We start from the raw sequence: 17,558 nt of genomic DNA, 5'->3' as shown, positions 1-17,558 counted from the left end.
AGTAGCTAGGGTTACAGAAATGAGCCACTGGCATCCAGCTTTTTATTTCCAGGACTTTAATTTGATTTTTGTTAGGATTCCTATATTTTTTATTGGATTCCTCTTTCATTTCCTACATTGGTTATTTTTATTCTCTTTGAATTAATTCAGGTATTATGGGTGTCTTTAATTTCATTGATCATTTTCTTATTTATTTATTTATAGTTCTTTGGGATTTCATATTTTTCATTCTCTTTCGAGTTTGTTATTGTAGAATTGCTAACTTTTAGATGAGTCATGTTGTCTAATTTTTTTTTCTGCTGATTCTGCATTGGGAGATGCACATTTGAGCCCAAGCCAGCGATGAGGTTTTAATTACCTGTATTGCTTTAGTAGAAGTATTCTTAGTATTCAGGCAGGTCTAGGCACAGTGGCAAACTTGAGGTGCAGTTTCTCACCACATGGCTCTGCTCAACAGTCAAACATCTTCCCACCTACTCAGTGCACTGGACTCAATCCCCAGTACCACTCAGAAAGAAGAAAACTAGTTCAAGTCTCTTATAGTTACTGTTGGTCAGGCTGGGAATGTATGTAGGTTGTGGTCAAAGGTCAGTTATTGACTTTAGAAGGTTCCCTTCTTTGTGTGCTATGAGACCACTGTTGTCTTCAATGAACCCTGAAGCTTGGAGACCATACAGGTTGGCACTTATCCTTCATGGCCCCAGCATCTGAGTCTGTAGATATCTCTCAACTGTGTCAGAATGGAGTAGCAAAGAGATCACTGAGATCTCCAATGGAGTGGGAGAATAATGGAAACCTAGGACTCTGTCTGCTGGTCTCAGCACTTAAGTTGTCTAGCAGTTAACATCCTTGTGGGAGGGTTGAGGCTGAGGAAACTTGAGTGATTTAAAAGGCTGGCTCATCAGCTCCTTCCACTTCTGGTTCCACAGAGCCCTCACGGCTTCCCTGTCCCCATGGTGAAAGTGCCAAGTAGATCCCTGCAGTACCAGATCTCCCAGGTGGACAGACTTGGGACAGCAAAAAGCCATAGTTCCCTCCAATCCTGTACTTAGTTTGTGTACAAATGTTCATTGTGTACATACAATGAGCGCTTGTATTAATGTATTAAAGGCTACGTATGATTATTTCTGTTAGCCTAAGTTAGACCCAACCAGAAAAACCACATGGACATCCAGGTAGGAAGAACAAAGGAAAGGTTATTGCCAGTAAGGGGACCTGCAAGACCCCATCTCACCAGGTGAGAGGAAGTAAGAAATGCCAGCTATCTATCATCTTAGGTGACCTGTATGACCTCGGGGATTTGGGGGATCTTGCTGTCTTATGTGGTCGTAGATATCCCAACAGGATGCTCTCTCAGGAAAAGGAGGTAGGGGCTAATCATTTATTGCCTTTACTACATGGGCCTAGTGTAGCCTAGGGAAAGAACATGTTCAGCCACCAGGGAGGAGGCCTCTGGGCTGACAGTTTCAATGCAAAGGATTTTATATCATTTCTTGTTACCATGTTAAGTGATGTTCTTATTTTTCTGGGTCTTGGGGCCTGAACTATGGGCCTCGGTGGGGTCCTTCAGCTCTTCAGCTCAAAGCTAGTGCTCTACCACTTGAGCCACAGTACCACTTCTGATTTTTCTGGTGGTTAATTGGAGATGAGGGTCTCAGGGACTTTCCTGCCCCTGGCTTTAAACAGGGACCCTCAAATCTCCGACTCCTGAGTAGCTAGGATTACAGCTTCTTATCTCTATTGTATCCTGTGACCCTAGACCCTCATCACTTGCCACTATGCAACTTCCACATCACATGATCCTTACCACGTGACCTTTATCACAATATACACTATCACATGACTCCATACATAATATTTCACGTGACCTGGATCACATGACCACAAACACATGACCAGATCACCTGACTCCAAGCACGTCGTGATGCCAAACGGCAGGTGATCCAGTATCACGTGACCCCCAAACACGTGACTCCAGGTCATGTCTCCCCATCATGTGACCCCAAAAATGCCACATGACCCAAAGATCACATCGTATGACCTATCTCACCACACCACCCTGACCACGTGATCCCCATATCATGTGGCCCCATAGTGACTTGACCAGGTTACCCCACTACAGGACAGTGATCTAGATCATGTGACCACACACTACATGACCCAAACACAGGAGCCATGTCACGTGACCCTGCCACATAATTCCCAGTCGCAGGATCCTCCATCACATGACCTCCTTGTCATATGACTCCTGTCATGTGGTCCCTCATCCCTTGTGCTACTGGCACCAGGTTTTGTCAATTTGTTTTTGTTGTTTTGTGGTTGTGGGGCTTGAACGTTTGGCCTGGTCACTGTTCCTGAGTCTCTTTGTGCTCAAGGTAGTGCTTTACCACCACTTGAGCCATAGCGCCGGCTCATGGGGAGTTTCCTGCCCGGGCTGGCTTTGAACCGCGATCCTCAGATCTCAGCCTCCTGAGTAGCTAAGATGGATGTCAGGCGTGAGCCACCATCGCCTGCCTTATAAAAAGTGTTTTAACACAGAATCCTACAGAGTGTACAATGACTTCAATGAAAAAGTATAAAGAAGTGCATGCCTATTTACCCAAACTGGGAGCTCTGATAATGACTTAGGGATGGGGAAAGGTCTGGTGTGTAGTAGGTATCTGAGGAAACAGGATTGAGTAGGTAAACTGGCTGGCTTGGTTGTCATCAGATTCACTAACTGAATCCAAGAAAGGACAGCAATGCCTCTTCTCGCACTTCCTTTGGGTCGGGTGTCAGAAGTCCAAGGGCAGCAAACGGGTAACTTCTGCGCTCTTCTCAGTAGGGTTCAAAGTCTGGTTAGGCCCCGCCCCCGTGCGCTGGGTTCCGCCCCAAACGGCTCAGCCTCAGCTTGACTCATGAATATGCAAATATAGTGAGGATATTTAAAGACGCCGGCGCGGCGCGCAATTCCCTGCCCACGCCGCCGGTCCAGTGCTCCGTCTCAGGCCCGGCCCCTTTCTCTCCTGTACAGCACTGTGTGCGGAAGCGCCGCCGGCATGTCTGAAAAACTGCCCTACAAAGTCGGTGAGTTCTAGGACCTGCATCCAGACGCTGCTACTCGCCGCCGGCCAGGCTTGTCTCTGAAGGCGGCCGCCCAGAATCCCTAGAATCACAGGCTCGGCGTGTTCCTGCCCGCGCGGGTTTGCGTGGGGATTGTAGTCCTCGCGCTTCGGCCAGCGCCTCCGAGGAGGCCGCGGCGGACTACAGGTCCCAAGATGCCATGCGGCGCGCGCCCTTTGTCGTTGCGCGGGCTACCAGTCTAGGTCTAGTTGGGAGTCCCTCAAAGAGGCGGCAGGGGCGAGTAGGGGAAGCACAGTCTGCCACTCTCTGAACCGCGCAACTAGCCCTGGGCACCCGAGCTTGCCACCTGGTCAACTGGGTGATCCTAGGCCTCCTGCAGGGCGGGGCAGGGCACTGGCTCTGCAAGCGCTAGGGAGGAGAGGCCTGGAAGCTAGCGGCCGGGACTGGACCGCGTGCACCGGAGATTTTGGGCGGTTTCTCTGTAGGTGGTGTTATCCACCTGGCCAAAGGGGATAGCTGTGCCGACAAACGCAAGAAAATTTGGAGTTTGAAAAACAAATCCTGTTATCATGACAGTGGAAGTTCATTGAGCATTTACTGTGGCATGAGCACACCTGAGCCTAGATTAACACATTTATCGAGAGGCAGAGATCATTTGCCCAAATCCTTAGAGCTAGGAAATGGTGGAGCAGGATTTAAACCCTGGGCATCTAGACTTCTGAGTGGGTTAAAAAACCCAATATGCAAGTGAACACACTTGGAACAATCCTAATGTAATTTCAGCAGAAAACAGTTTGGGTCCGGTCTCTGATAATCTCAACACTGTGGAGGCTGAAGCAAGAGGATTGCTTTTGAGGCCAGTCTGGGCTACACAGTGAGACCCTACTGAAAACAACAGCCAACTCAGGCTGGCTAAAATTTAGCTTTTGAAATAAGCTCAAAACACCATTAAACAGAAAGAGACATCAACATTGAGCATTTGCTGTGTAGATAGTGATTGTGTTAATGCAGTTATCTTAATAGGGGTGACATCCCATTAGAAGAAAAAAACTTGAACAAGTGACTTGCAGATTCTGTTAAAATAGTAGGTTATGAAGTAGCCACCAGAGTAGATCATTGTCTTCAGGTGATGTTGAAGCCCATAAAGGTTAAGTCAAGGTGGCATCTGTAGAAGAGCTAGAATAAGAATTTACACTGGAGAGATTAGTGATTGAGGGAAGTGGGTTGGAGAAACAGCCAGATTTGGAGTAGGAATCTTGGTGATGAAAGGATCAGCTCAGGACATTTCCATCAGGGAGGGAATGCTGTGTGCCACACTTTGCCCATTTGGCATCTTCTGTAATCCTGGGAACCACAGCAAGATTTCGAATAGTTAGCCTCACTCTACAGACAAGAAACTAAGGTCTAGAGAGGGTCTTGCTTCCTCTTGACAGGTGTTCCTATGACTTCTGAAGCTGTGAGCTTTCCAGGGTACCAGAAGGTCCAGAACTTGGAACACCAGCAACTCTTATGCATTGAAAGTTGAGGGTTCCATGGAGAACTTTGGGACTGGCACAGCTGCCATGATGGAATTTACTTTTAGCTGGAGAGACAGGTGGTAGTGGAGTGGTGGGAGCTTAGGATATCACAGAACCCATTATCCCTTATAGGAAGGCCTTGAAAGGGTCCCTTCTCTAGCCCTTGGAGGTTTTGCCTAGTTCTACTGCCAGGCTATGGAACCTGGGCAAACCCCTTTTGGGGCTCTTTCCTGTTGACAAATGCTGTGAATTTAGTGAAGTTTGGATTTTTTTTTTTTTTTTTTGGTCACCCTTGTCCCATGTCTGCCCTTTTCATGAATCTTTTCTCATGTAGTTGTAACAACAGAGGTGGTCAATAAACATTTGCTGACCTCTTTCGCTGTGTCAGGCCCTATTGGACACTGGAGATAGAAAGGTGACCCAAGGAGAAGCTTGAGATAGACATGCATGCAGATAATGTAATATTGTCTCCATTTTTTTTTTTTCCTTTGTTGGTCGTGGGGCCTGAACTCTGGGCCTGGGCGCTGTCCCTCAGCTCTTCAGCTCAAGGCTGGTGCTCTACCACTTGAGCCATAGTGCCCCTTCTGCCTTTTTCTGCTTATGTGGTGCTGAGGAATCAAACTAGGGCCTCATGCATGCAAGGCAAGCACTCTACCACTGAGCCACCTTCCCAGCCCCTTGATTATTGTCTTGAGGAGCCTTCCAGGCTTGTATTAAAGCCCTGGAGTGAGAATTACTTTATCTTGTCTAAAGACAAGATATGGCTGATCAGTGATGCACACCTCCTAAGAGGGGAAGAAGACCAGTGGAGGTGGTATAACACTCTTGTGAAGGCTTTCCCTTCCCTCTTGGCTGTTGTCCGAACATGGTATTTGGTAACAGGAGGAACACAAAGGCTGCTTCAGTGGTCCACTTGAGAAATGTCAGTTTAGATGGGACTGGTAAATTGTGGTTGGATTGCTTTTGTATTTAGGATGGTCACCTAAAAACATGCTGAAGAAGATGAAACTGGAAATGAGAAATCGAGAAATTGCACAAGATTTTGGCCAGAGTAGCTGGTGAATGGTGGTTTCATTTCCTAAAATGGAGAGATTGACTCTGGCCCAGGAGTCATGAGAGCTCACACTTGATATTTAATAGATTGAGTTGCACATCCATGTACAGATGCTGAGCCTGCAATTGGATTATGGAAATAAATGTGTGGGTGTCATCACCATAGGAAAGGTATTTAAAACTGGAAGAATGGATTAACTTATTTGGCAAGGGTTGGAGAAGAGAGAGATGGAGCCCTGAGGGCTTCCAGCTGTTAGAGCCAGTTGGATGTAGAGGAGTCAGGAAGTAGGAGGAAAACAGGACCAAGTCTGAAGCCAAGGACAGTTTCAGGAGAGAGGGAGTAATTAGTGGGGTAGCTGCTGCCGGGAGAAGCATGAACTTTAGTAACTGGCAATCAGCTATGGGGTGTCAGACTTGGACAGCTTGAGGAGGGCACTTTCAGTGGAGTAGTAAGACCCTAAAGGAGGTCGGGGGATGGGGTGAGCCTATCTGTAATTAAAGCTGAGGGAAACCGTGCAGGGAAGAAGAGTGGCATGGTTCTTAAGCTGAATGCTTTGTGAAGCAGGGTTGTCAGTTGCTGAAAAGGTGTTGGAGGTTTGGAGAAAGTGGGGGAGCAAAGTATGAGGAGAATATTATAGGAAGGATATTATGAACGTGCTTGTTTGTCTTGTGAGATTTAAGGGCAAGTAAACCACACCACTCAGTGTGGTTGTAATCCTCCTGTGAGGTCCATTTATGTGCAATAGAACAGTTGGTGTTTAACTAGGGTGGGAGCTGTGCCAAGTCTGTGTTCAGAGGGAAGGAACAGAGGACAGAGGTGGTGGGCAGAGACTATGGAAGTGAGTGTGGTGAGGGGCAGTAGAAGATTAATGGTGAGAAATTCTGGCTTGACTGGCTGTAGCCTATTGGCTTTGGGGTTCTGCAGGCAGAAAGCCGGGAAGATTGAGACATGTGGTTGGAGTTGATTGCTTGAAATCCAGCTTTTCCAGGGAGAGCTATCATGGCTGATGGGCTACCAGGGAATAATAGTATGAGTGGTAGGAAAAAATAGCTGTGCTGAGATGCAGCAGGAGTGGAATATTTCACCATTGAAACTGTTCATTTGTTTTGGTGCTAGAGATAGAACCCAGGGCCTTGCTTGTGCCCTACCACTGATTATTCCCTACTCTCTGAAATTATTTACATGCACTGTAGCAAGCATACTGGCTTAGTTTTATTAGCAATGGTTATAATAAATTTTCTACATAGTCCTTTCCCTCTTTCATTCTCACCCTACTTATACCTCTTTGGTTGATGGGCAGAATCTAAGCTTTTCCTCTCAAATTTGCTAGTCAGACAAGCCATTCTTTCTCCTCTGGGGCAGAGTGGCCACTTATGAGTTCCATTTGCATGAAAAAGAATGTGGGGAAGAAGGATGTCCATAAACATTAAGGAGATCAAGAACTGTGTCAAGTCCAAGCTGTTGAATTGTATTTATGAGTATTGAATCACTAAGAGTGACTACTTGGAAAGGAAAATAGAAGCCAGGATCTAGAATCATTAGGGTCTGAGGAATGACCTGGAGGTTGATAGGCAGGTGTCAGAGGAAGAAAGGGGGATTGGGAAGAATATGTTAGGTAGTTTACAAAGAGTCACTTGTCTTTGATTTTCATATATTTGCATAATCTTTGATTAAATTTGTTTTCCCTAAGATGGTAAGCTAAAGTTAGGCAGGAACCAGGTCTTGTCTTCTGTGTGTGTTTGTGTGTGTGTTTGCACGTGCGTGCACACATGCATGTGTGCTAGTCCTGGGGCTTGAACTCAGGGCTTGGGTGCTATCCCTGAGCTTTGTTTTTGCTCAAGGCTAGAGTTCTATCACTTGAGCCATAGCTCCACTTCTGGCTTTTGGTGGTTAATTGAGGTAATAGTCTCATGGACTTTCGTGCCTGAGCTGGCTTTGAACTGTGGTCTTCAGATATGAGCCTTCTGAGTAGCTATGATTATAGGCATGAGTAGGTCTTTCTTTTTAGACTGTCTTAGTTCCCTACATGCTTATTGAATCAGAGAATGACAAGTTGTCATACCAAGAGTTATATGTCCGGGGCTGGGAAGGTGGCTCAGTGGTAGAGTGCTTGCCTTGCATGCTCGAGGCCCTGGGTTCGATTCCTCAGCACCACATAAGCAAAAAGAAAAAAGCTGGAAGTGGCACTGTGGTTCAAGTGGTAGAGCGCTAACCTTGAGCTGAAGAGCTGAGGGATAGTGCCCAGGCCCAGAGTTCAGGCCCCACGACCGGACCCCCCCCCCAAAAAAAAAAAAAAAAGAGTTATATGTCCACATGTGAATCAGATCCTTAGTGACTGGTGCTTCATGGTTGGTGGAAGGAGGTGGCTCATAAGACTCTTAATTCATCCTGCCCCTGCAGCGGACATCAGCCTGGCTGCCTGGGGACGCAAGGCCCTGGACATTGCAGAGAACGAGATGCCGGGCCTGATGCGCATGCGAGAGATGTATTCTGCCTCCAAGCCACTGAAGGGTGCTCGGATTGCTGGCTGTCTGCACATGACTGTGGAGACAGCAGTCCTCATTGAGACTCTTGTCGCCCTGGGTGCTGAGGTGAGGCCTGTAGCTGCCTGGGCTCCGCTAGGGAAGAAGACTGGAGGGGTGGGAACACCTGTGGCCAACAGGGGCTCTTCTCCTTGTCACTAGGTTCTTCTCTCTCCATCTGCAAGTGTTGCTATCCTTTGTGGTGAGTGTTCCACAGATTTTCTCCCAGACTGCACTCAATACGTCCTCTTGACTGAGAGTTCTACCTGGAAAAATTCAACCCCAGTGTCCCATTTAGTCATCTAAGAACTGTTTTTCACTGGTCCTCCTAGGAGCATGTACTTCTTCTCAACTAATTATAGTTGACAGAAGTATGGACTGTTCAGATGGCTTTAGCCTGAAGCATGTCTATCAAGATCTCTTACTGAGGGGCAGGGCAGGGCATGGCAGCAAAGTCAACAGAGCACTCCAGGGCTCATACCTCTTTATTTTCAACATACATTCTCTGTCTAGGAGAGAACACACTAAAGCCCTTTTTGCTCTTTTTTTGTTGTTGTTGTTGGTTGTGAGGCTTGAACTCTGGGCTTGGGCACTGTCCCTGTGCTCTTCAGCTCAAGGCAAGTACACTACTGCGTGAGCCATAGCTAGTGGTTTATTGGAGATAAGTCTCACGGACTTTCCTGCCTGGGCTGGCTTTGAACTGTGATCCTCAGATTTCAGCCACCTGAGTAGCTAGGATTACAGGCATGAGCCACAGGCGCCGGCTTTTTGCTCTATTTTTGAGATAGGGTTTTACTTTCTGATGGAACTGGCCTAGACTTTGATTTTCCTATTTATAAGTTCTGCTATAGCTGGGCTGACATATGTAACAGTGTGCCCAGATTTTCCTGTTTAGATGGAATTTCAAACTTTTTCTTTTTCTTTTCTTTTCTTTTTTTTTTTTTTTCCGCCCTGGCTGGCCTAGAACCAATTTTTTTTGTTTGTTTGTTTGTTTTTTTTTTTTTTTTTTTTGCATGTGTTGCTAGAGGTAGAACCCAGGGCCTTTTGCCTGCTAGGCAAGGGTTCTACCTGAACTACTACATCCTCAGCCTGAACTCTTTTGCCCTCAATAACTTTCAGCTGGCTTTTGTCATTTCTCTGTCTCCCATGCACTCAGCCTGGAGTCTCTAGCTTGTGGTTTTGACACTGATTGGATCCCTAGTTTCGTATCTTTGGCTCCAGGACCTTCCTCTCCTAACCTCCTACAATCCTGGTGCTTCTGAGCACCCCTTCTCAAACTTTTTCACAGTTGTCCTCATTCTTTATTTTCGTACATTATTTTGGCACTTGCTTTTACTTTGTTTTATTTGAAACAACAACAGCAACAACTCGTATTTAGTTAGGTTTCCATTCAGCCTGTCAGATTATGTGTGCAGTGCATCTCGATGACCAGCAGCCTTGTTTTTCTGGCCCTTCTAGGTGCGATGGTCCAGCTGCAACATCTTCTCTACTCAAGATCACGCAGCGGCTGCCATTGCCAAGGCTGGCATTCCAGGTGAGTCCTTGCTGCTGGGATGTGTTTGTTTCCCTGACTTGTGTAGAAGTAGACTTCCACATGGCAGGGAGGCAGTTGTAACCTGATAATTCATGGGAAAGAGCTGCTTTGTCCCACCATCAACTAAAATCCATGGAAGATGCTATTGAACCCATTTTAATCATGTGAGGGCAGGATCTTAAGATAGGGAGTCACATGACGTAGGGGAGAAGAAGTTCTTTACAGGAAAGGTATGGGTATTGCCAAAGAACTGGAGAAATATGGAAGAAGAAAAGCACCTGAGGTGGATCTGGGAAGGTGGCTCAGTGGTAGAGCGCTTGCCTTGCATGCATGAGGCCCTGGGTTCGATTCCTCAGCACCACATAAGCAAAAAGAAAAAAGCTGGAAATGGCGCTGTGGCTCAAGTGGTAGAGCACTAGCCTTGAGCTGAAGAGCTGAGGGACAGCGCCCAGGCCCAGAGTTCAGGTCCCATGACCGACCAAAAAAAAAAAGAAAAGCGCCTGGGGTATGGGGTCAGGGTGGGATAATAGTCAGTGGAGTATTATATGTGGAAGGAGTTTCTCACGGCCTGCTGGAAAAGGGCCATGTCTGTCACCTCAGGAGGGGAGTTTTTAGATTTGATGGTGATAATATAGTTTTTGGTAATACTAAGGTTTGGACTCAGGGCCTTATGCTTGATAGATAGGTGCTCTCACACTTAAACCATGCCTCAAGCCCCTGATTAAATAGAACATTGAAGACGTTAATCAGCCACAGCTGGAAGGGGAAGTGGAAAGAGCTCCTCCAAAGACTGACTAGGGAAGAAGAGGCATGGCCTTCACTTCTTAGCCTTGGTTGGGCTGTGTGGCCCTCTTTTGTTTTCAGAACATCTTCTCAGACTGGGGACAGGCGTAGCTGTGGCCTGTGTTCTTTGTTCACAGGAAGCTCCTGGGCACCCATCATCTTTGTCCCAGTCATCTCACATGATAGGGCAGATGCTGGCTGACAGTATCCATGGCTTTAGTGACCAGTCTAGAATGTGCAGGCATATCGTAGCCCTTCTCTGGGTGTAGGTGGTGGTGATGGCCATGTGTGCCTCACAGGGTTTCTCTGAGGAAAATGGGATGGGGCTGAAAGGAGTTAGCACGTCTGGTATATCTTGAGAAGTGCTCCATGCATGTAGCTGCTGTTCAGCATTACTGCTGTAGCAGCTGGGAGGTCCTCAAGACCTTTCAAGTGAAGAGCAAACTCTGATCCTGCATTGTGGGTCTCACTGGGTGGGAACCCAGGTCTGTGTGGGTTGATGTCCCCATCCTTGGGGCCCAGGCAGAAAGGCGGATATAAAAGGAAATCATTTTTTCCAGATATATCTAGGGCTACACTTTCTTCTTGTCTTATTTAATTCATGCTACTGTGAATTCAGAGGAGGAAACTGAGGCTCAGAGAGGTGAAATGATGTGCTCAAGATCACATAGCTGGAGCTGGGTTTTGGGGGCGGGAGGGCTCACACCTGTAATCCTTCTTGGGAGGCTGAGATCTGAGAATTGAGGTTTGGAAAATCCATGAGATTCTTTTTTTTTTTTTTTTTTTTTTTTGGTTGGTCATGGGCCTTGAACTCTGGGCCTGGGCATTGTCCCTCAGCTCTTCAGCTCAAGGCGAGCCCTCTACCACTTGAGCTACAGCGCCACTTCCGGTTTTCTGGTGGTTTATTGGAGATAGGAGTCTCACGGTCTCTCCTGCCTGGGCTGGCTTTGAACCGCAATCCTCAGATCTCAGCTTCCTAAGTAGCTAGGATTACAGGCGTGAGCCACCAGCGCCCGGCTTCCATGAGATTCTTTAACTGTATTTTTTTTTTTTTGTCTTTTTTTTCTTTTTTGGTACTGGGGATCGAACCCAGGACGTTGCACTTGCTAGGCAAGCGCTTTTCCATGAGATTCTTAATCTCCATGAAGAACAAAACAAACCTGAGATGGAGCTGTGTTTCAAGTGGTAGAGTACTAGCCTTGAGCAAGAAAACCCATAGAGGCAGCATCTAGGTCCTGAGTTCAAGCAGCCACAGCTGGTATGTGCCAGAGCCAGGACTTGAGTTCATATCTGTCTGGATCCAAGTAGTGTTCTTTTCATTGCCATGTTTTCAGAGGGGCTGGGAGTTAGTAAGAAGAGGTTGTTCTCCGTAGTGGTTGCAGGTAGGGAAAGCCAGTCCCTGATCTGATGTCCCATTCTTTCCACAGTGTATGCCTGGAAGGGCGAAACAGATGAGGAGTACCTCTGGTGCATTGAGCAGACTCTGTACTTCAAGGATGGTCCCCTCAACATGATTCTGGACGACGGTGGTGACCTTACCAACCTCATCCACACCAAGTACCCACAGCTTCTGTCAGGTAAGTAGGGCAGAGCAGGTAGGCTGGTTGCTGATGGGCCAGATGGGGTTTGCTCCTTTACCTGAGGAAGCAGGCCTAGCAGAACTCCAGGATTCTGTGGAAGCAGGGGTCGAGAGGGATAGCAGACTCACGCAGGTGTATTGGGGCCTGGTCTCTCAACTTTGGATGATGTGGGGCTAGAGGTTGGCTAGGTGTCTGGGTGAGTAGGTAGCCCAAGGGCCCACATAGGACTAGGATCAGCTAGGAAGGAGCCAACTTTGTAGAAGCAGAGAGGGGAGGAGAGTAGTCGGAGAGGGGTACAAAGAGTGAGAAGGTCCTAAGGCTGGAAAGGTTTGACTATTGAGGAAACCAAAAAGAAGCCAGCATGATGATAATAAATGACAAGAGCTTTTCCTTGGGAATATTATAGGATACGGTTGAAACTTCAGTGAAGGCCAGGTATATCCTGAATGTCCTATGGGGAAAGAGTTTGGCTTTGTCCTGAGAGTAATTATGGAGAGTTTCAAATACATGTTTTTGCAAATATACATCTTAAAAATGGCTGCTGGATGCTGCTTATGGTAGTGAAGGCAGGTGAAAGTGATGGTGGCAGGGACTAAGATCATAGCAGTGAGAATGGAGAAGCAGGGCTGGGAAGGTGGCTCAGTGGTAGAGCGCTTGCCTTGCATGCATGAGACCCTGGGTTTGGTTCCTCAGTACCACATAAGCAGAAAGCTGGAAGTGGCGCTGTGGCTCAAGTGGTAGAGCGCTAGCTTTGAGCTGAAGAGCTGAGGGACAGCACCCAGGCCTAGAGTTCAGGCCTGGGTGAATGGAGAAGCAAGATGAGATGTCTGGAGAGTTCAAGTGTGGTCCTGGCACGCTTGCCCTCTTTCAGGCATCCGAGGCATCTCTGAGGAGACCACCACTGGGGTCCATAACCTCTACAAAATGATGGCCAACGGGGTTCTGAAGGTGCCTGCCATCAATGTCAATGACTCTGTTACCAAGGTGAGTCCTTGGGCCAGTCACATCTCTACCTGTTGGCCCTGGTACATTTGAGGAATAAGCTTCTGAAGGGCGTTCAGGAAGGCTGCAGGCTAGGGCCATGTAGCTCTTGTCTGAAGGGAGAAAGGGTCTCCAGCCAGCCTAAGGGCTGGGGTTCAAAATCTGTATAGGTTAGGTACCAGTGGCTCACACCTTTAATATCCTAACAACTCAGGAGATCTGAGTTGAGATATGAGGATCACAGTTTGAAGCCAGCTGGGGCAGAAAAGTATGTGAGACTCAACTCCAATTAGCCAGCAGAAAGCCAGAAGTGGAGGTATATGGCTCAAGTGGTAGAGTGCCATACTTGAGTGAAAAAGCCAAATGAAAGTGGGAATCCCATCCTCCTCTAGTGAGTATTATGGTTTAGAAGTTAAGCGGATTCTTCCCTCTAGTAATCTCTCCTAGTAATAGATCGCAGCAGAGAAAGGGTAGTGAGAATGTGTTGGAGCTTATAAAGATGAGCAGCACTTGGGAGGCAAGTTCAGAAGGCAATCAGGCCTGGCCCCAGGGCTGCTGCTTGTTCCCATTGTCCTTTTGCCCTATCTCCTTTCAGAGCAAGTTTGACAACCTCTATGGCTGCCGGGAATCCCTCATAGATGGCATCAAACGGGCCACAGATGTGATGATTGCGGGCAAAGTGGCTGTGGTAGCAGGCTATGGTGATGTGGGCAAGGGCTGTGCCCAGGCCCTGAGGGGTTTTGGGGCTCGTGTCATCATCACTGAGATTGACCCCATCAACGCACTTCAGGCTGCCATGGAGGGTATGATGGGGCGAGGATTAGTTGTCAGCCAGTAGGGCCAGAGGGAGAGTAAGGCCACCCAGATAACCCCTGGTCACCATCTACACAGGCTATGAGGTGACCACCATGGATGAGGCCTGTAAGGAGGGCAACATATTTGTCACTACCACAGGCTGCGTGGATATCATCCTGGGCCGGTAGGTGCCACCCTGAGGTCCTGAGGGCCAGGGGGAATGTGGGTTTGGGGCTGTGCTTTGTCTTTGATGGTAATTTCCACAGGCACTTTGAGCAGATGAAGGATGATGCCATTGTGTGTAACATTGGACACTTTGATGTGGAAATTGATGTGAAGTGGCTCAATGAGAATGCTGTGGAGAAAGTGAACATCAAGCCCCAGGTGAGAAACCAGCAGCAAGGGCAATGGGGGACCCAGAAGGGCCTGCTTGTGAGCTACCCACCAAGGAAGCTGTTGCATCCCAACAGTGGGGTGTAGGGAAGTCAGCCTGGGTTCAGAGCTAGCCTTGGGGTGTCAGACTGGGGCCTGAGTGGGTCCTCTCACAGCCCTGCCGGGTAAGTACAGGACAGGGAAGGATTGGGAAGGATGCTGGTTCTGAGTGGAGCAGCTGTGTGAAAAGTAGAAGCCAGTTACTAAGCTGCAGAAAGGACAGGTTTGCAACAGGGCATTGAGAAATAGGTTTCTTGGGTTCATAAGACTTTATGTGGGCTACATTTTCTTCTCTGATTATAAAGTAATAAGCTTCTGGAAGACATTGTGGCTTTGCCTACAAAAGCTTCCATGTTAAACAAGCTCTTACCTTGTAGAGCTGGGGATGGGATTGAGGGCCTTGCACATGCTGAGCTATACCCTGGCTCCATATTCAACTTTCTGATGGCAATTCAGAGGATCAATGCTCAGATTATGGCTGCTTTTTAGTGTTTGGCTCTGGACAGATGACTCCAGTGGAATGCAGATGGTAGTACTTAAATTATATAATATTTAGGATTACATGTGATCATTTTATGTACATAGCAATTTATAGTACATAGCAATAATAATAAAGATGTCAGCTCTACCTATCGAGGATCTATATGTGCCAAATGCTTTCTGTCAGTTCATTAAGTGCCCACAGCAGACTTATGAATTGATTGGCTATCATTAATTGTATATGCCAGCACTGTGGAGGTTATACTGGGCTTATTCCAGGCCCTCTGGGCAAGGTGGGAAGCCAGGGAAGACTGAGGAAGTGCCCTGCCAGGCCTCACCACTACTCTGGTAACTTGGGCAGGTGGATCGCTACAAGCTGAAGAATGGGCACCGCATCATCCTGCTGGCTGAGGGCCGACTGGTGAACCTGGGCTGTGCCATGGGCCATCCCAGTTTTGTGATGAGCAACTCCTTCACCAACCAAGTGCTGGCACAGATTGAACTCTGGACCCACCCGGACAAATACTCTGTTGGGGTTCACTTCCTGCCTAAGAAGGTGGGTTCTTGCTGCTCTGGAGTCCCTAGCTCTGATGCCTGACACATTTGGGGGCTTTGGAGCTAAAACCGGTGTCCACATCTGACATTTCCTAACTCTGTGACCTTGTGTAACTCATTTTACTTTTCTCAACTTGGATTTCTTTCTTTGTAAAAAGAGGATGATAGTTTTTATTAGGGTTCTTGTGCTAGACCATGGTTCAGGTGCAGTGGTGCATTGCTGTAATCATAGTTACTTAAGAGGAGGTGGGGGCTGGAAATCACAAGTTAGAAGCCATCCTGGGCTATATTAGATTCTGTCTCCAAAGAAAAAAGAGTCCGAGATTTGGCTAATGATAAAGTAGAGGCCCTAGACTCAACTCTTAACAATTGCAAATTGGCTGTATAATAGGGAAATCTTAAATGCAGACACTGGATCCATGGTTTGGTGTCATTGTAACTCTGGGGTATTGAACCCAAGGTCTTGTATGTGGTAAGTACATGTTTTACCACTAAACTTCAGTCTGAATTCCATAGTTCTGCTTATTTCTTGGTTCTTTTTCCTACTACATCCATTTTACTTGGCAAGCCTACCGAAGCTGGCTATGATAGGATGAGGTATAATGTAGGCAACCTATGACAGACAACCAAAAGAGCAGTTATGTCTTTTGGTGGCTTGATACAGTAAAGGTTGCCAGAGCATGGCACTAATTTCAGGTTTGTCTTTGTTTCTTCCCAGCTGGATGAGGCAGTGGCTGAAGCCCATCTGGGTAAGCTGAATGTGAAACTGACCAAGCTGACTGAAAAGCAGGCCCAGTACCTGGGCATGTCCCGCGATGGCCCTTTCAAGCCTGATCATTACCGCTACTGAGAGCCAGGGCTGCCCCTCCACCTTCCAGCTGCCCTCCTTGTCCAGACTCCACCTCTCCTTCCCAAGCAAATGGCACCAATTTTGTAATTGCTTTGCTGATGTTGCCCATTGACTCTCTAGGGCTGGTCACTCAGTCCTGTTGCATCCTCATACTATTGCAAGTGTGGCAGGGGGAATGGAGAGGCCGTGTTCAAGATGGAGGTGCAAGGGAGACATCCACAGGAACCATGAGCTCATAGGCTTGGAACTGCTCACCCAGTCAGTCCTTCCTTAGGCTGGAGGTTGGTAGTGGTGATTACAAAGCCCATGCACTTTACCATCCAGGCCTCATCTGGCCTGTGGATTTAGACCCATGTTTTTCATTGCCAGGCTTATTCATTTTTCAGCTCTTGACAGATGAGAAGGAGCTGTATATGTCAAAGGGCAACAAACTGTTGGAATTAGAATAGACTTTGAAGGTATAGACAATAAGGAGTGATGGAAGTTGCAAGGGGCCAGAAACACAAAAGGATTAGATGCCATCACTTTGTAATGTGATGGCTTGTTGTTTGGGTCAAAGGAACTTTGGGGGCTGGAAAGGTGGTAGAGTGCTTGCCTTGCATGCATGAGGCCCTGCGTTCAATTCCTCAGCACCATATAAGCAGAAAAACCCAGAAGTGGAGCGATGGCTCAAGTGGTAGAGTGCTAGCTTTGAGCTGAAGAGCTGGGGGACAGCACCCAGGTCCAGAGTTCAGCCCCCACGACTGACCAAAAAAAAAAACAAAAAACAATAAAAAACACCCCAAAACAAAAAACTTTGGTTACAATGTTTGTATAATATTTGGAATGTGAAAAGAAAGCAAGAAGTGGATAAATAAAAAATTTTGGTGCCTAAAATAATTTTTGAAACTTTTTAATTCTATGTTCCACTCTCAGCTGTGTGACATGATATGGTTATAGTCATAAAATTGAAGGTATTGGGGCTGGGAAGATGGCTCAGTGGTAGAGTGCTGCTTGCCTTGCATGCATGAGGCCCTGGGTTCAATTCCTCAGCACCACATAAGCAGAAAAAGCCAGAAGTGGCACTGTGGCTCAAGTGGTAGAGTGCTAGCCTTGAACTGAAGAGCTGAGGGACAAAGCGTAGGCCCAGAGTTCAGGCCCCACAACCAGCAAAAAAAAAAAAAAAAAGGTTTTGTCTGGAGTGTAAAGTGATACGGGATATAGCTAACCCCTTAGACTTGGAGGGATTTCTTTCCTTCCTTCCTTCCTTCCTTCCTTCCTTCCTTCCTTCCCTCCCTCCCTCCCTCCCTCCCTCCCTCCCTCTCTCTCTTTCTCTCTCTCTCTCTTTCTCTTTTTGCCAGTCCTGGGGCTTTAACTCAGGGCCTGGGTACTGTCTCTGAGCCTCTCTTTGCTCAAGGCTGGTGCTCTCCCAC

General features: G+C 47.3%; 1 protein-coding gene across 1 annotated transcript; it reads left to right on the top strand.

The window, feature by feature from the left end:
- The first annotated feature begins 2,946 nt into the window (after positions 1 to 2,946).
- On the top strand, positions 2,947 to 17,025 carry Ahcy (adenosylhomocysteinase). The gene is made up of 10 exons (XM_070007097.1): positions 2,947 to 3,066; positions 8,035 to 8,225; positions 9,615 to 9,690; positions 11,901 to 12,050; positions 12,925 to 13,037; positions 13,630 to 13,837; positions 13,926 to 14,013; positions 14,096 to 14,213; positions 15,103 to 15,297; positions 16,015 to 17,025. The coding sequence occupies exons 1-10, from the start codon at positions 3,039 to 3,041 to the stop codon at positions 16,144 to 16,146; spliced, it is 1,299 nt and encodes a 432-aa protein (XP_069863198.1). The 5' UTR covers positions 2,947 to 3,038; the 3' UTR covers positions 16,147 to 17,025.
- Positions 17,026 to 17,558: the final 533 nt, after the last annotated feature.

The sequence above is a fragment of the Dipodomys merriami genome, unplaced genomic scaffold (assembly GCF_024711535.1).
Source record: "Dipodomys merriami isolate MVZ:Mamm:240054 unplaced genomic scaffold, mDipMer1.0.p SCAF_7, whole genome shotgun sequence".
Taxonomy (NCBI): Eukaryota; Metazoa; Chordata; class Mammalia; order Rodentia; family Heteromyidae; genus Dipodomys; species Dipodomys merriami.
Note: the sequence above shows the minus strand (reverse complement) of the source record. Positions and strands in the feature narration are given on the sequence as shown.